Source organism: Talpa europaea, assembly GCF_964194135.1.
Source record: "Talpa europaea genome assembly, chromosome: X".
Taxonomy (NCBI): domain Eukaryota; kingdom Metazoa; phylum Chordata; class Mammalia; order Eulipotyphla; family Talpidae; genus Talpa; species Talpa europaea.
Genome location: NC_140081.1, coordinates 91,382,710 through 91,401,433, shown reverse-complemented (window position 1 = coordinate 91,401,433; position 18,724 = coordinate 91,382,710). Strand labels below are relative to the sequence as shown.

The 18,724-nt window shown below is 38.5% G+C and overlaps 1 protein-coding gene across 1 annotated transcript in view; it reads right to left on the bottom strand.

The window, feature by feature from the left end:
• Positions 1 to 17,525, bottom strand: part of LOC311187714 (RNA polymerase II elongation factor ELL2-like) — a gene marked incomplete at both ends in the record, with an annotated part of 51,757 nt that extends 34,232 nt beyond the window's left edge. Inside the window, 2 exons of the mRNA XM_084259038.1 lie at positions 16,405 to 16,554; positions 17,503 to 17,525. Coding sequence (XP_084115164.1) covers positions 16,405 to 16,554; positions 17,503 to 17,525 — 173 coding nt within the window. The remainder of the gene's footprint in view (positions 1 to 16,404; positions 16,555 to 17,502) is intronic.
• Between the last annotated feature and the right edge of the window lie 1,199 nt (positions 17,526 to 18,724).

Below are 18,724 nucleotides of genomic sequence, written 5' to 3'. Positions count from 1 at the left end.
TTGAGAACAGGCATTTTCACAGATATCTTATTTTGACTTGCCACTTGGCCATCTGTAAGTCCTCTTTTGTGACATGTCTATTCAAGAGACTCTGTCCATTTTTTAATTGGGTTCTTTTTTTTGTTAAGTTTTACATGTTTACATGTGCTTTATGTAATTTAAATGTTAACTCCTTGTCTGATGTATGATTTACAAATATCTCCCATTGAATAGATTGTCTTTTTGTTCTAACAATGGTTTCTTTCGGTGTGCAGAAGCTTTTTAGCTTGATGTAATCTCATTTGTTTACATTTGCTTTTGTCTCTCTTACTGTTGGAGTGGTATCCACAAAAACATCACTAAAAGCTGAGGTCATGTTTTCTTTTATGTATTTTGTAGCTTCAGGTCTTATATTCAAGTCTTTAGCCCACTTTGTGTTAATTTTTTGTGTGTGGTGTGATACAGAATGAATACTATCACTATCTTACACCTTATACAAAATTATCTTTTGTCATTTACAGGATAGTCAATCCACAGAGGTAATGATCTTTCTGTGGTTTTGATTTGCATTTCCCTGATGATTAGTGTTATTAAACATCCTTTCAAGCACCTGCTGGGCATTTCTTTGTCTTCTTTAGAAAAAAGTCTATTCAGGCATTTATACATATTCAATTGGGTTTCCAATTGGGTTTTTATAGAGAGAGTTGTATGAATCCCTTACATATTTTGGATATCAATCTTATAATATTTGCGGTTTGCAAATACTTTCTCCTATGCTATAGGTTGCCTTTTCAAATTGTTGATTGTTTTTGCTGTGCAGAAGCTTTTAAGGTTGATGTGTCTCATTTGTTGAATTTCACTTTTGTTCCTTGTGTTTTTGGGTGTCATATCAAAAACAAAATCACCAATACCAAAGTCTGGTAGCTCTTTACTATGTTTTCTTCCAAGACTTTTATGGTTTTAGGTCTTACATAGAAGTTTTTGATCTGCTTAGTGAATTTTCAAGAATAATGTGAGATACAGGACCAATATATGGATATCATTCCTGCATTGTATGTTTAGTTCACTTTTAAAATATTAGTTGATGGTATATTTGGGGGTTTATTCCTGCGCTCTTGATTCCATCAGTCATTGGTGCCTGTTTCTGTGCCACTACTGTACTAGTTTGATTACCACAGCTTTGTAATATAGTTTGAAAACAGAAAGTGTGATTCCTCTAATCTTCTTATTTAAGATATCTTTGGCTGTCCAGAGTGATCTGTGGTTCTATACAGATTGTAAGATTGATTGATCTATTTCTGTGGGGGAAAAACATGGTCACTGAGATTTTGATAGAGATTGCATTGACTCTATAGATGTCTCTGGGTAGTATAGACATTTTAACAATATCAATTCTTCTGCTCCATCAACATAGGTTCTTTCCCCATTTATCAGTGTCTTCATCAATTTCTTTCATTAATATTATGGTTTAAAATATATGCAATTTTCACCACCTTGGTTAAATTTATTTCTGAGTTTATTATTGGTTTTGATGTTCTTATAAATGGAATTTTCCTTATTTCCTTTAGAGAAAGTTATTTGTTAGAATATGAAAATAGAAATAACTTTTGTATGTTGATTGTGTGTCTGTTAAATACTGCAATCATTTATTAGGTCTCACTGGATTCAATTATTAAATCTAACAGTGTCTTGGGTGAATCTTAAGGATTTTCAATATGTGAGATCACATCATAAGCAGAGACCATTTTAATTCTCCCTTTCCTATTTGAAGCCTTTTATTTCTTTGTCTTGCCTAATTGCTAGTGAATGTAAATAAAAACAACATACCTAATTAAGGAATGCAGCCTAAACAGTACTTAAAGTGAAACTTAGACCTGTAAATGCCAATCTTGAAAAGGAAAAAGAATTTCAAATAAATACCCTAACTTCTCACATTAAGAAACTAGAATATTAAGAACAACTAAATACAAATCAACCAAAAGAAAGTTAATAAAGATTAGAGTGGAAATAGACAATAGAAAAAATAGAGACAACATATAAAAATGTTATTTGAGCAGACCAAACTGACAAAACTTTATCTGCACTGACAATGCAAAAGGATAATACTCAACATAATGAAATCAGAAATAAAAGAGGCATCATTTTATATATATATATACATATATATGAGAATATTATGAACTACTAAATGCCTATAAGTTAGTTGAAATAAATTCATTAAAAACACAAGCTACCAAAATGTGTATAAGTAGTAGTAGAAATCTGAACGGACCAAATTTAAACAGGACAAGAAAAGACATAGGATTCATAATGTCAAGTCTCCCCACAACTTAATACTAATTCTTTACTTTTCCCAAAAATGAAGATGTTGGGGCACTTTCCAGCGCTCTCTATGAGGCTAGTTTTACCTTGATAGCAAACCCGATGAAGACATTGTAAGAAAAGAAAACCACTAACCATTATCACTTACAAATACAGATGTGCAAACTTGAAAAATACTGGCAAACCAAATCCAGCCACACATAAACAAGGACTATAAACAGTGACCAAGTGGAATATCTCCCAAGAAGGCAACATCAGTTTAATATCGGAGAGTCAATGAATGTGATAGAACTTCCTAGAATAAAGGACAATGTAATCAACTCCATGGATCCAGAAAAACCACTGGACAAAATCCAACAATGTTTCATGATAAAAACACCCAACAAGCTAGGAACACAAGGGGATGTCAACTTGTTAAGACTAGTTATAAGAATACAGAGTGAGCCTCATACTAGCCATATGTGTGGGAAGAGAGAAGTTCTGCCATGACCACGTTACTGTTTACTTCACAGCAAGCGAGGGAGCATACCAGCATGGAAATGACACTTTTACACATTCAATTGTTTTAAATATAGTCCTCAGAAAAATGTTGTCTGCCGTTTAGAGTGTGACTGTTTTGAATCTCTTAAAAACTGCACCCACATCAGCTGGTCATAGATTCACACAAAATTACTTCTATAACAGACCCCAAAGCACTACTGTCCCTTGGAATTCTCTGATGCAGACTCCCTGCCACACTGCTGAGCAACACTGCCCGGACATGCAAGTTCTCTTGCCAGTTTCCACTTGCAACTTGCATTGTTTGCTTGGGTGCCCATAACAAAATACTATGCCTGGGTGGCTTAAACAACATACATTTCTTTTCTCAGTTCAGGAGGATGGAAGTCGTAGATCAAGGTATCGGTGGGGTTGGTTTTTCTGAGGGCTGGGAGGAGGAGCTGTGATCCAGGACTCTGTACTTGGCTTCTAGGCAACCATCTTCGCCCTGTGACTTTGCATTTTCTTACCTCTGAGTCAGAAACGGCAGAAAACACATTTTGAAGATTATATTTAAAACAATTGAATGTCTAAAAGTTTGAGATGACCTCCACTTTCGATAGTTTTACCTGATATTTGAAAATTAGGACTGCTCTTAACTGATCTTTATAAAACCTTGCAATTTTCAGCAAGTGTCAATATGTTTGTTTTTTATTTTTTTTAAAGATTTATTTATGCATACAGGAGCTGGGGTACAGGCCAGAGATGCGGGGGGTGAGAGGATTCACCAGAGACAGAATTGACTGAACAGAACAGGCAGATTGACTGAAATATACTGCTGAGGGGAGCAGCGGGCGAGTCAGGGGAGGTCTGCTGCGCCATGTGGGTTGCTCCCTGGAGGGCCAGGGATTGAACTCATGCTGCAGAGGCTGCGAATTGCTTCATAGTGCGGTGCTTAACACCTTGCACCACCAGGGAGGCCCGAGTGTCAATATGTTTGAACTGAACTTTTATCAATTAGCAATAAATGTACATTTATGAAGTTGGGAAAATCTTTTCAACAGTATAGATATAGCCTTGCTAAAATATTTGCTGAGATGATATTAAAGAAAATTATAGCAGCATTCACATTGTGAGAATGGCCCTTCTCCTTTACATTAAGTACAAATATTCTTTGTTTAGACAGAATAGCATTGTACCCTTTACTAGAAATTACAGTGATTTACATTATATTGTGTGCCAGTTTTTAAAAATGCAATAGACTATTTTAATAATTAATTATACAACAGGAACTAATTGCCTGTCACAGGGTAATATAGGGTAGGAGTTCTAGAGAGGAACAAAGTGGATACTGTTACTATCATAAATACACACATGCACAGTAAAGAAGGGAAACCATGTAAAAATATTTTCAATGTAAATATATAGGTATTGAATTAATCACAAAAATCTTTAGATATCAGTAACATCTGTATTACCTCTAAAAAAGAACTAAAACCTGTATCTCACCATCATATAAACATTTTAATAAGCATTAAATATCAATATATGACCAATATTTTACATTAAAAATTCTTTTGTATATAATACTAATGCGTATCCTTACATAAAGCAAAGGCACCAGTGTAATTGACAGTGGGTTCTCCACATTGTCTCAAAATAGACTTGGGCAGCATAAATCTAATAATTCCTGGAAAACAGACATTGCTTCTGTGAAAGTATATGTGGAAATACATTTTTAAAAGCAAAAACCCACTAAATAGTATTGTTTCTTAAAGTGATCACATAATAGTCCTTTTGCTTCCCAGAGCAGTATAGGCGTTGCCATTCAGCCATGATGAACAAGCTAATAAATTCTTGGTCATGACCAAAAGTCACAATCACGTAGAGGAAAATGGTACAATGTATAAAATTCAATGTTCCTAGGAATAATCTGAGACACTGGAAACCAACGTGTTTATGGAGCAGACAAAATGTGAAATGTCAGAGACAAATGTCAGCAAAGGAAAAGGACCTATCAGAGTATTATCAGGTTGAATTGACTTAATATATCTCCCCAACTCCTGAAATGCTTGAAAATTCGGTAGGAAGGGGCCGATTCCTAAAGTGTAATTCATGAATGAAAAAAGACAACGCAGGGGTTGCATTATTTGATATAAGTGGTGCGAAGGATCGCCTCTTGCTGTCCACAAAAGAAAACCTCAGGTCCAGGGGGGATCCTCAAGTGAAGAGAAAATGAAAGACCCAACGTGTGTATCACTGTGAGACAGATTGGAGTATAAACTCTTGAGACAAGAAGAACATAGGGATATTGGAATCTAGAACATACAATAAAAAACCCAATAGTGATAGAAGGGGGGTGAGGGGACTCTAGCTGTCTATACATTAGAGAGTATCTTATTTTTCTAAAAGTATAGCACTCAACAAGATTTTTTTGCTAAAAATTTGTTGTCTCAGAAGACAAGCGGACGTGTATCAGACTAGTTTTTTGTTTTGAGGTGAATTAACAGAAAATCAGTATAAAAAACACAGGCGATTGATTGACACTGCTGACTTAAACTGTCATGAGGCTGGCTAGGACTCAGACATTGAACAAGTAGGATTCTGTTTCTTGTTATTCTCCACAGTAGCAGGCGGGAAAATGGGGTGTTTATTGTACTTTCAGACCTCACATGGCAGTGTCCAAGGAAGAGAATATCTCTAATATTGGTTTTCTATGAAGCTGGAGAAGACTTTTCCAGAATTGCCCTCCTGAAAGCCTCCTTACTGCCCCTCCCCCCGCAAAAAAAGAATACTCCACTGGCATCTGATAGGTTAAATTTTGGTCACATATAAATTCTCTATGACTGGGGCATTCTTAGTGCTAATTGACATAGGCCTGCTTTCTAAACTCATAACTGGAAAAAGAAATGAGATCATTCTATATTGATCAAAACCAATTCTGGATTTGGGATAGGACCAGCTTCCTCTGAGTAACAAGAGCTACTGTTCAGAGGAGGGAGAAATATCTAACTGTATATCCCAATATGTTAGGAAGGATGTAATAAGGCATCTGACTACATTTTTGATGTTTCCTGACAAGCCTGAAACTCTACCCCTTTCCTTCCCCTGTAGTACCAAAGCAGGACAAGCAGATGAGAAAGCTTGGTTGCTGTCTCTTTTGGCATCAGCAGGAAATCCAAGCCTTTCAAGCCAAGCTCACTTGTGGGAATCCTTACCCAGTCACACCCCCAAACCACAGTAAAAGCCAAAGCCAGTTGCCCCACCTAGCTGTTTCAAACCATTTTCTAACTTGTGAGGGAGCCATGCATCTCTCCCCAGAAAGCCAACTTATGGCACTCATTAATCTCTCCTGATGTTCTTGGTACCCATTACCAGTGTCCACGTTGGAAAGAACGTTGGGTGGGAATCCATCCCTCCACTGAAGGATGATACAACAACGATGGGGTAGTGGATGCTATTGTAGAACAATAATAAACATTGAGCATGAAGAAGGGCATCACAACTCTCAATTCTGACCAGAAAGTGACAGTGTTTAGACTGATTCATCATTCTAAAGGTTTGTAATATTGAAGCAATATGGTCAATATCTAACAAAGATATTTGGAAAGGACATGTCAAAAAGCTAGAGTGTCAAAGAAAGATGATGTAATCATTTGGTTATAACTATCAGTGAAATAATCCCTATTAGAAATGCAGTGTTAAAGTCAGGTTTCATGTTCTATATCAGAGAGGCAAATACAAGCTTTGATTATTGAGCAGTATTCCTGAGAACTAGGACCTCTGTTACACAATGGATGGAATGTAAAAAAAAAAATCACGCAATATTTTAGAAGATAAATTTTGCAATATCAAACTTTTAAGTACACATCCCTAAAATCTGTAAAGGAAACATTTTAAATTAAAAAAAAATGTTGTGAAGGAAAGGCACACTCCTGTGTTCCATAACTCTCATGTTACATTATTACCTTCACTACTGTCACTAGATGTGTGGAGTTTCCACACATCAGACAGTTCTAAATCACCAGCTGGGTAGCCTACAGTTTGACTCTGTTTTGACACTACTTGTATATAGTGCCTGATCCCATAGGTTAGGGGGCTCCGTCCCACAAGACTCCCGCTATTCCCACATTAAGACATCAATCACAAGTCCAAATTGTTGCCTGTGCTTCTAATTGGCTATAAATCAGAGGCCCCACTTTGATTAATTTGCTAGAGCAGCTCACAGAACTCAAGGAGGAATTTACTAACAAGATTAGCAATTCATTATAAAAGGATTAACCCAGGAAGTGAAATGGAAGACATGTGGGGGGCAAGGCATATGGGGGGGAACCTCTCTGGGTCTGCCACTCTCCTAGTACCTTCACCTGCTCACCAACACAGGAGCTCCCCAAACCCCACACTACTGGAACCCTTATGAGGCTTTATCACACAGAAATGACGGTCAGTGCCATTTCCATCCTCCCTAGGGATTGTCGGGGAGGTTGGGTGTGCCTGAATACTCCAAGTTTCAAATTACGGCTTGGTCTTACTGGTGTCCAGTCCCCATCCAGTCGCCTACCCACAGAAGAACAAAAGATATTCCTAAAGGAGCTCATGTTATCTTTACAAAAATTTTTAAAATTCACGAAGTATGGCCAATGGTAGCAGTAAAGAAGAAATGCCAGAGGTGTATTTTGAAGATAATTTGAGGACGGAAAACCCACTCCAGGATGGAGTCAATCCAGTAATAACTGGAAAAGCTGAAGTCCCAAATGAGCTGCATGAACCCTCCCCCCACCCCCATAAAATGCATTTCTTTTGCCTGAGAACCATCACCCATGCCGATCCTTTTCTAGATCAACATCTCTATGCACCACAAACCCTTCCTTTCTGGAGCCGCTCCCATTTCAACAGACTTCCTGAATACTGTCATGAAAAAACAGATAAAGCTCTAACAAGCTGGAGATGCTGGATGGGGACCCTCCGGAGATCCATAAAGAGACTCAGGTTCAACAGTTGAAGAGGTATTGTTTGGATACAATGTGACAGAGGTAGATGGAAGGTGTCATTGCCAAATGCAGTAAAAGGTGGTAAAATTGCATGCCATGTAGGTTCCAAAATGAAAAATCTTATTATTGGAATTTGAAGTCAGACACAGTTTAAATCTATTTGAAGCAAGATTTTTCTGATAACCTTTTAGTTGGTCACCTTGCCTTTGGCACTGACTCACTGCTATCCATCTTTGCAAAGAATCTAGAATTATCTTTTGGAGATGCAATTTCAGTCATATTTTGCTTGAGGTTAAGAAGAAGCTATACTATTACTAATTATTGATGTTAAAATATAAATAGCAGGAAACTCAAAGAGGGTAGAAAACGCCATGCTTTGCTCTCTCCCCAGTGGGGCTCTCTTGTCTCAAGGCAGAACGGCTAGAAATGGCATCACTTCTACATGATTACTTTTCTTTGTTCGTTTTGTATTGCTAACTGATTATGGTAGACAGGGCATAGACCCAGGGGTGCCTGGTTGGGGGTATTGACGTTTGAAAGAGTAGGACATTCCAGAATTCTGCTTAACTGTGTTGTCATCCTTCAGTAAGAGCTGCCAATCCACCCCTTTCCCACTGTCCCACTAAAATTTTTTCATGAGGATGATGGAATTAGTGAAATTTCAGGAAATGATGTTGATTTGAAAATTATGAAATATTTGGGAATCCTTCCTTCCTGGGTGAGGGGTTAATAAATAAGAGGGCATAATTTGACTACGATGTGACAGGAGATAAAGTAGCAATAACATTTTAACGTTTTGCTTGCCAAATGATCTTTCATGCCAGGTGATACTAGTAACCAAGAGATCCATGCTTTTACTTCACACCAACTCTCCTGTTTGACAGGAAAACATGTACCAAGCTCTGCAGGACCAGGGCCACCTCATCCCTCTGCTCCTACCTCAGTCTGCCCCAGCCTGAGCCCTGAATTCTACATAATTTGCATTGTTTCCTCTATGCCTGTGCCCACAGCATCTACCTGGTCATTTTTAACAGTGTTTCTCCTCCTGTTAAGCTTTTTCTAACCCATCTCCCACTTCTGCAAGTTCTACCTGTATGTTTTATAAAGCCCACAACACTTCCATGAATTATTATCCATGTCTCTTGCCCTCTAGTTGAGTGTGGTAGAGCTTATAACAGCTTCACCATATGAATAGTTTTTCTCCTTATTGCACAGTATTGAGTAGGTCCTCAGAAATTTACTTGTTAAGAAAGAAAACTTCTGGACTAATATACATTTTATTTTTTAACATGTGATAGTGTGAAATGTCTGAACTGTGTTTCCAATAAATTCATTTTGTGGATTGATATGCATACATAGACACATACATACATATATATGCACCTACGTGTGCATGTGTTGATGTGTCTGCATGTAAACATATCCATGCAAATCAAGATCTAGAATATTTAGAGCATCCCATACGTAAACTACCCTTGTGTTTCTACAAGCCAAAATTCCCCCAAAGTTTATAACTATTCTGACTTCTAATCTTGGACCAGAGATTAATTTCTGCATTTTCTTAAAACATACATAAATGGAATCATGCAAAATGTATTCTTTAGCACCACATTTCTTTCAGCGTGACTGGGAATTTCTCCCATGTTGTTGTCTCTAATCATTAAAAAATATATAAATATAGTTAAATGTATTCATCGTTTCCACTGTTGATGGACTGATAGGTTGTTTCCAGATTTAAGCTATTATGAATAAATCTAAAGAACATTCATGCACAAGTGTAGTGCTTGTGTTAGACACAAGCAGTCGTTTTGCTTGATTATATGCCTAGAAAGAAAATTGCTGGATCACAGTGTACATATATTTTCACTTCACAAGCAGTATCCGAGGACTTCATTGCCCTGCACCCTTGCCAGGCTTGATATTATGAATCCTTTCAATTGTGGCCATTTAGATGAAGGCTTCATGATTGTATACAGCAGTTGCCCAATGACTAATATTGAGTACATTTTCATATGCTTATTGCACATTCAGATATCATTTTCATGAAGTACCACTTTGAGTTTTGTTTATCACATTTCCTTTTCTAGCTTTATTGAGATATAATTGACACTTAACATTTTGTAAGAGTAAGTTGTACAATGTGGTGATTTGATTAATGTGTGTTGTGAAATGGCTTCCACAAAAAGATTAGTTAACAATCCTTCACCTTGCAGAATTAGCATTTTGTTGTTGTTGTTGTTGATGATGTGATAAGAACATTCAAGATCTGCTCTTAGGACCATTCACATATACAAGTCAGTGTTGCTGACTCTGGTCACCATGTTATGCATCAGTGCCTCAGAGCTTATTCCTCTTACATATGGACTTGTGTAGCTGTTGATCAACATTCCCTCCACTCATCTTTGCTGGAAACTACCAATCTATACTCATTTTCTATGATTTTGCTTTTTTTTTTTTTTAGATTCCATATATGAGACTTCACACTGTACTTATTTTTCTCTATCTGACTGATTTCACGGACTTATTTCACTCAGCATAATGCCTCAAGTTTGATCCATTATTGTCCCATATTGTTGCAGTGGCAGGATTTCCTTTTTATGGTTGAATATGGCATTTCATGGGGATTCCACTGAATATGTGATAGACATAGATATAGATCACACTACGTTTTCTTTATCCATTCAACCATTGATGGACAATTACATGTTTTGACTATTGTGAATAATGCTTCAATAAACATGGAGTTGCAGATACTACCACGAGATAATGATTTAATTTCTTTCAGATAAATCCCAGGAATGGGATTGCTAAATCATATAATAGTTCTATTTGTAATTGACTGAAGAATGTCCATACAGTTTTCCACAGTGGCAAGTGGCAAGACCAATTTATATTCTTACCAACAATGCACAAAGGTTCCCTTTTCTCCATACCCTTACCACCATTTCTCTCTTCTTTTTTGACAACAGCCATCCTAATGGGTGGCATATCACTGCAGTTCTGATTCACATTTCCCTGATGACCAGTGATGATGAGCATCTTTTCATGTCACTGTTAGATGAATGTATATCTTCTTTGGAAAAACATGTGTTTAGATTCACATTCCCAGCCACCTTTGCGGCAGAGCATAGATATGACTAAATCCTAGACAATGCTACCTGGGGATAAGCCTGCTGGGAGGTTTGTGGAAAGATTTTCCTCCTTTACAGAGGGGGTACACGAGACACAGTCTGTGAACGTGATTGGTATTTACTGCCTGTGAATATGAGCAGCAACCATTTTACAACCATGAAAGTGTAAGTCTGAAGTGGGAAAGTGACAAGCCAAGGGTGGCAGAGCAGAAAGATAGAGTCTAGGCCCTTGAAGTCGTCATTTCATCTTGAATGAACCAAACATATTACACGAGATGATAAATGTCCTTACTGTTTAAGTCACATTTCATTGGATAGTCTATTACGGCCAAAAGCATCCTGATCTGTTTAGTTATACCCACTTCTCAGTTTAGGATTTTCTTGTGAATGTTCTACCTAAATTAATAATTTCTAGACACTTAAATATATTCTGTAACTGAAGACAGGATATTTCCTGCCTGACCATCCCAGATAGCGAATCTTCTCTACTCAAAATCTAGCATTGTAGAAAATATATCCTTCAGTCATTTTTCAGAAATCCAAGATGATGTCTGTAAAATGTTAATTGCTTTTCTATAATTCATTTCTATACTGAACTCATAATGAACTGAACTAGGTAATGAGCATTTTAATCAGAACATGATAGTTTGCTATAGTATCCCAGATCTACTTTCATGCCTGCACAGGTGGATAATATGCCTGACAATTTGGTTTTTCACGTCAGGTTAAACAAGATTGAACTAAATTTAACAATGCTCTGACAAGATCATATTTGTGATGTCCTAAAATAATCCCAGTTTAGAATCATTAAGGAACAGTAAACTGAATTTAGAATCATTGGCTGAAGTAAAATGAAATAAAACACTTTCTCTGCTTCAAGTGCAAAAATAAGCAGCTCTTGATTTTCCCTAGGGAGGAAATCCATCTGAGAAATGCAGAAACATCTCCTAAGTTGTGTTAAACTTAAGCGAGTAATTCACAGCATCAATTTTTCTATTAACATTATATAACAAATCATTCAGAAAACATGAGTTTTTTGAATACTGGGTGGGCCAATGCTGTGTGGACTATATCCTAGACATAAAACAGCACGTAAGTCAGGCTAACTCTGGCCATGTAGAATGATGTCAGTGTAAGTACTGCGTTCTAGTATTGAGCATATCTATAAAACAAACAATGGCCTATTATTATCTGATTGTGCTCACACATTAAATAGGCCAAATATATCTTAAATAGCTCCTTTGGAGCTGCTCCCTGAAGTTCCAGTCACATGCCTTGCCTCAGTTGTGATACATGATGACAGAGGACAGATAACAGGAAATGAGCGACTGAGGTATTAAAGGCACCAATATGTAGTTCTCAGCCCCTGGGTCAATATGCAGAACCAAGTGACTATGAGAATGCCAAGCAGAATGAAAATGAGAAACATTGATGAAAATGAATGCAGCCATGTGAGTTCTATACACATTATGGAGAAGAGAGATGATCTTGGGGCTAGATTTCTAGAACACTCAGAGAGTGTTCTTGTATGCATGGGGATGGGCAATTTAAAGAGACCAGAAAGAGCCTCTTCTGGTGGCGCAGGCGGTTTTGAGCACAGCGCTGTGAAGCTGTCCGCAGCCTCTGCAGCACAAGTTCGATCCTAGCCGGCCAGTGAGATTCCCACATGGCAAGGTAGACCTCTCCTGCTGCTCCCCTCAGCAGTGTATTTCAGTCTGCCTGTTCTGTTCCCCACTCTGTCTCTGGAGAATCCTCTCACACATCTGGCCTGTACCCTGGTTCTTGTATGCATGAATAAATCAATCTTTAAAAAAATATTTAAAAAATAGAGACCAGAAAAATGGAAAATAATAAATAATAATTGCTATCTTTTCTGATTCAGTAGATGAACTCACAGTAGAGACGACTTAGAAGTGAAAGCATTCCGCGTCTCAGAGCCCTGAGTTATTCTGATAGAAATAATTTTTAATGTTTAATTTTCATAGCTGAAATGAGGCATCTGTATAAAAAATCAAATATGCACAAGTGTATATAGAGACAGGGCTTATTGTATTCTCAGTTGCTCATTTAATATCAATAGAAAGTTCAAATACCAAAGCCATGTGTGAGATGCATTCAGGAACATTAGAACCTGTCAACTGTACTTCCTGCCCATGAGATCTAGTGTGCCTTCACTGGGGAGGAGATGCAGCCGGTAAATAAGAATAAACATCTATTATAAAATCTCTACTCAAAAGCAGAATGACGATGCGTGCTAACCTTCATGGAAAGGGAAGGCAAGGGAAAGGGAGAGAAATACTGATTGATGCAGGGAACGGTAGGCGGAACTGACCCTTTACATTGAAGAGGACTAAGATAATTATTGGCCTGAGAATTATTTCTGGATGGATAAATAGCATGTATAAAGGTAAAGACACTGATAACAAACATCATGTCTTTCAGGATCTCGGAGTTACAATTCTGGGAAGACAGGTTGGGGCCAGGTTATAATTCAGAAGGCAAGGTGCAGGGAATTGCTTTTACCTACAGTCAATGGGGAGTTATTGAAGTCTTTTAAAAAGAAGGCTGATCTGCTCTAAGGCATTATGATAAGGTTACCTGGCTGTGGACTTCGGGTAGGTGGACATTGGGGTGGTGGGGAGTAGGCTGAAAAGTAGACGCACTAGTACGGTGCCATGATAAACCATACATGGAATGGTAAGAACCAACCTCCAGGTGCACAACAAAACTTAGAAATATCTCACAGAATCCCGTGTAATAATTCACAAGTGGGAGGTGACATGAGGGCTGCTACACTAAGGGTTCTTCTGACGTTTATGCACAGCATGCAGGGGGAACCAAAGTGATTACAAATTTGGTCCTCCAGCAAGTGACAAAATGTGCCTCAGGATCATCTCACCTCAGATTCAGGGCAAGAATCAAAATTGCTGGAAGAGGGGATCAAAGCAGATATGAGAAAGAATTTACTAAAATAGGACTGGCTGCAACAGAAATTTGATATCATGTAAATTATAAAGCCTTCAGTAGATATTTTTAGGAAAAGTGATCACACACACACACCCTCAGCACCTTCCAAACCTGAGTAGAGCAAATCGAGAAATTAACATGAAGATATCTTTAGATTTCCAGCCTATGATTTCTTGGTACCATATCTGTTTAATTAAAAAGCTATTCAACATGCACAGAAAATATTACAAAGGAAGTTAATATTAAAATAAAGAAAATTGCGGAGTCATTTTAAAATCATTATCAAACATTTAAATTTCCATTAAGAAAAATGGAACAATGAATCTTTAAAGGCTCGTAAATGGGTGGCACTCCACATTGTATATTCCAATACTTATGAATAGCCAATTGTAAGTAATCCAAATTTCAAAAGACAACTGGGCTGGGGAGGTGTATACAAGTGATTAGAATTTCAAAGAGCTCAGAATAAATACCAGCTCTTTGATAGGATAATTTATGCATAAAGTGGCAGGAAGAGGTGTCTGAGTTGTTCTTGGAAAGTTCACACAGAGCTATATTAGGAGTTTAAAGCAACCTTTGGTAATTTCTTATGTGTAACTAAACTCCAGGAGGGATGTTTTTCGTAGATGTTATGGTCTGATGGTATACACAAAAAAATGCCTTATGGTCGTATTGCTTAATCATAAATTGTAAAGCTATAGAATTTGAAAAAGTATCCATTGTGATCTGTTTGCTAGGGTATCATTTCAATTGATGAATATCATCAAAACCAGCCCAGAGAAAACAGAGATGAATTACCAATTCAGAGGAATACTTGCGCTCAGTGTCTTTTTGTGGGCACAAAGAACTCACAGGAAACTCTAAATCCTTGAATGTATACGGCTATTTAGTAATCCATGGCCCTTTGGGAAGCAAAAAAAAAAAAAAAAGACAAATATCCATTGTATTTTTAGTTCAGTGGTGGGTTGACACAGGTAATGTTAAAGAGGTATCGCAATTTGCAGTCTCGGACTAACGTTTTTACAGAGGGTAAATATTAGAGGTTGTACGGAAAGGGTGTCATTAGGAAGAGGAAACCACATTTATTGTGAAAATATCTAAGATTCACGGTCTCCAGTGTTTAGGGGCAATACCCCTGTGTCCCGAATGCTTGCATTTAATTGGTTCCTTATGGGTATGCTGCAGAGATTTTAAATTCCAAAGATGCATTTTGTTCTGGGAACTGAAAACTCTTCAATTTGTATAGTGGCTATTGCCGAGTCAAACCAAAACAATTCCCAACTTGAAGGCTACATGTTGGACATGGGAGATTCGTGGGCTAGGTCTGTGAAATGTCCTCACGCCCCCAGCTGATGCAATTCACAGCACAGCAGGACTGGGGGTCAGTCTGGACACAAGTGCACCCCCACAGCTTGGCATCTCTCCCCCAGAGTCCACTTGCACGACTGCTGCTTACGTTTCAAGGCGAGTACCGTGGCTGGAGCATGCAATTGAGGACACTTTGGATGCTGGAGCTAAGCCAGGAAACCCTTATTAAAAATCCTTGTGAGAAACTGTCTTTGGGTTGTATGGTGTGCAATGCAAACTAATCATGCTCTCTCTGCTCAGACCAATAATCTGAGAACAAAGCATTCTCTTAAAACAAATTAAAGATACTTCTCACAGTGAGTGGGAAGAAGATTGTATCCTGCCCCCAGGCAAGGGTGGATGGGGTCTGAAATTTAAATGAAGAAAGGGCCTGAGAGAAAGATTACTGATGTGCAGGACAGGGAAGGTATTACAGCTGGAGACCTGTCTTGTGTTTTTTGCCTTCTTCTAATTTCAGAAGCCGGCGTACAGCATAGAACTTTGGTTGAGTGGCTTTGGTTCCAATAAGGACTGCTGAAGACAGGCGCTCCCCTTACCTGCTTCACTGCAACCGGGTGTGATAACGCTTAGCCAGAAAGATAAAGGGTTGTAAAAAAGGAAGGATGGATAGCAGCAAGGGTGGGGTGAAGTGACTCACACAGGACTGAAGAGGGTCTCCCCTCGAAACCTGACTTAAAATGCCGCCTTTGGAGGCTCCTCGAGACGAGGCAGGCCTCTTGCTGAGACTGCTGAAATGAGACATGTTTCTTCTGGCTTTAAGGAAACAAAACAGTCTACCCAGAGAAAATTTAGGTTTACATTCCTCACTATCAATGGATCCCAAACGCATGCCAAAGAATACTTTGTTGCTCGGCCTCTGTTTCATGTTAGACCAGTGTACTTAATCAAGCTGAGAGATAACAAAAGGCTAGTTTCTTCTTCAAACATCTGAATTTCATGAATGAAATCCAACCACCTAGTAAAAAATCTGAGATAAATGAGCGGGGCCTGGACATAAGGAAGAGAACAGAGTTCACGGGCTGTCACCCGTGTGAAAGCGCCCAGACAGACCTTGACCCTGAGTCAGGAGGGCAGGCTAGCTGCCCACTCCGCCCAGTGTAGACAGAATCTGAGCTTCTGTAGCAGTTTCTCACAGGACTAGCTGCCATGTCACAAGAGCTTGGCGCTACCCTTTAGTCCAATGGGCTTCAACTGTATGGTCCCCTGTTGACTGATTCTTCTCCCTGAGGTCACATCTCTGAACCTCGGGGTCCCCTTTAAAGCAACAGTACTGGTAGCACTGATCACGCAAGGCGGCGGGGGTGCCCGTGGCATTATACCTGCACATAATATGAAAGCATCACACTGAATCTGGCACTGAGTAAACACGCAAAAATAATCGATCTTCTTTTCCATGATGACAACTCTGGAACTTTACTCACTGCCAGATGGTCGCCCCCCTGGACTCCTTAAAAGCAAGTGGCTTATGCACAAGGAACAAGCTACAGCCCCACCACATGAGTTTTCCAACACTTTCCTCAAGGTATTCTCCAAGAAAACGAGAGCTTGCACAAAGAGCCAGGGTAGGGAGACCAGACTTAGCAAAGAAAAATATAGAATGCTCCCTTAAATGTGAATTTCAGATTAAGGGAAAAACTAGTTTTTATTACAGCTATGTCCCAAATATTGCATGGGGCATATATATAAATGAAATTTAAATGGGCATCCTGTATTTTGTCTGATAAGACTAGCACAATTCCTTTTAGATCCAGCCAAAGCTAAATGTGTTTGTTATGCTTTCATTTAATGTCCACAGTTCTATGAAGTCAAGATTGGTATTATTCCTATGTCCACTTTATAGAAGAGGACTGAAAAACTCAGAAAATATAAAGGACTGACTTATTCCAAACCACGGTGCTAGGAAGTGGCAGATGTGGAATTAAATTCCAAGTATTTTATTTTTTTTTATTTTAAACTTTATGATGTTAGCAAGTATTCCTGTTGCTTCTGGGAGGAAAAAAAATCATTAACTCCATCCAGCTAAAAAATAGGACATGCTCAGTAGCTGCACATCACTAACCTAGTCACTTAATCTGATGATCTTTGGTAAGGTACGGGTTATGTCAAGTGCAACTGTAAGAGTATCATCCCCATGGAAAGGGAGGGTCCAGGTTCCCTGCCCCACCTAAGGAAGGGTAGAGCTGAATGGCAAGAGGAAGCTAGACAGGACCTGGAAAGGGGAAGGAAATTTGCTACTAGAAGCAGGCCCGTGGGGCAGGGAGACATACATGTTGCCCAATTCCACTGACATTTCTCCGTCTTCTATCTTATGGATCCATCAACAGCATTTGATGTAGTTATTCTCTCAATTTAAAATACTTTCTCCGTTTGGCTCCCAGGACATCATAGGAAAAAGACTTATTGGCTGATCTTTCTCGTTGTCCTTAAGTGGTGATCCATTTCCAAACTCTTAATGATGCCGTCTGGAGTGCTTGAACCTGTTCTCAATCTATTCCTATTGTTGGGGGAGCCTTGACTGATATCCACTTAGGTTTCTAAGGTGCCACTAATTTAATATGTCACATGCTACATGTCTATTACTTTGCAGTCACTGGCGTCTCTGCTGATGACACTTTCTTCCTTCTAGTTTCTCAGGTCAAAACCTGAAGACATTTTGACTCCTCTTTTCCTTGAAAATATATCCAGACTATGGTCACTTCTTGCTACCATCCTGCCCTTTGCCACCTTCATCTCCTTCCTAGATCATCATGTAGGCATCCTTATTGGCTTGTCACAGGATAATCCCCTATGGAATGCTGTATGGAGGTTCCACAAATTACTAAAAATGGGTCTCCATATGACCCAGTGGTTCCACTCCTAGGAATCTACCCAAACGACACAAAAACAGTAATTTGAAAGGATGCCTCCAAACAGAGGAATGGATCAAGAAGATGTGGTACATATGCACAATGGAATACTATTTAGCAATCAAAAAGATAATCTTGTGCCATTTGCAGCAACATGGATAGAGCTGGAAGGGATTTTGCTCATTGAAATAAGCCAGAAGGAAAAAGATACATATCAGATGGTTTCACTTCTAGGAGTTACATAGGGAAACCAAACAAAGGATCAAAAAAAAAGGACAAAACTTGCAGGCAAACTATAGATCTGAGACATACAGCAGGGGAGAGGCGGGAAGAGGGGTCAAAGCAGGGAGGGAAGAGCACAAAGGATTATGGTGATGTGGTGGTGGGAGATTTATGGGCACTACACCTGAAGGGAAAAGTTAAATTCTGGACAAAAATGAAAAATGTCAGAAAATAAAAAAGTTTAGTCAATAAAAAAAGGAACATGTTGTTGAATGTGCTAATCTGATCATCTAATATTCTTATTTGCTAATCTGATCATCTAATATTCTTATTTTCTTGTTAATTCCTAGCTTCATACCATTGAGGTCTGAGGGGAGACTTATATGATTGCAATTTTTTTAATTTGTTAAGATTTTGTTGT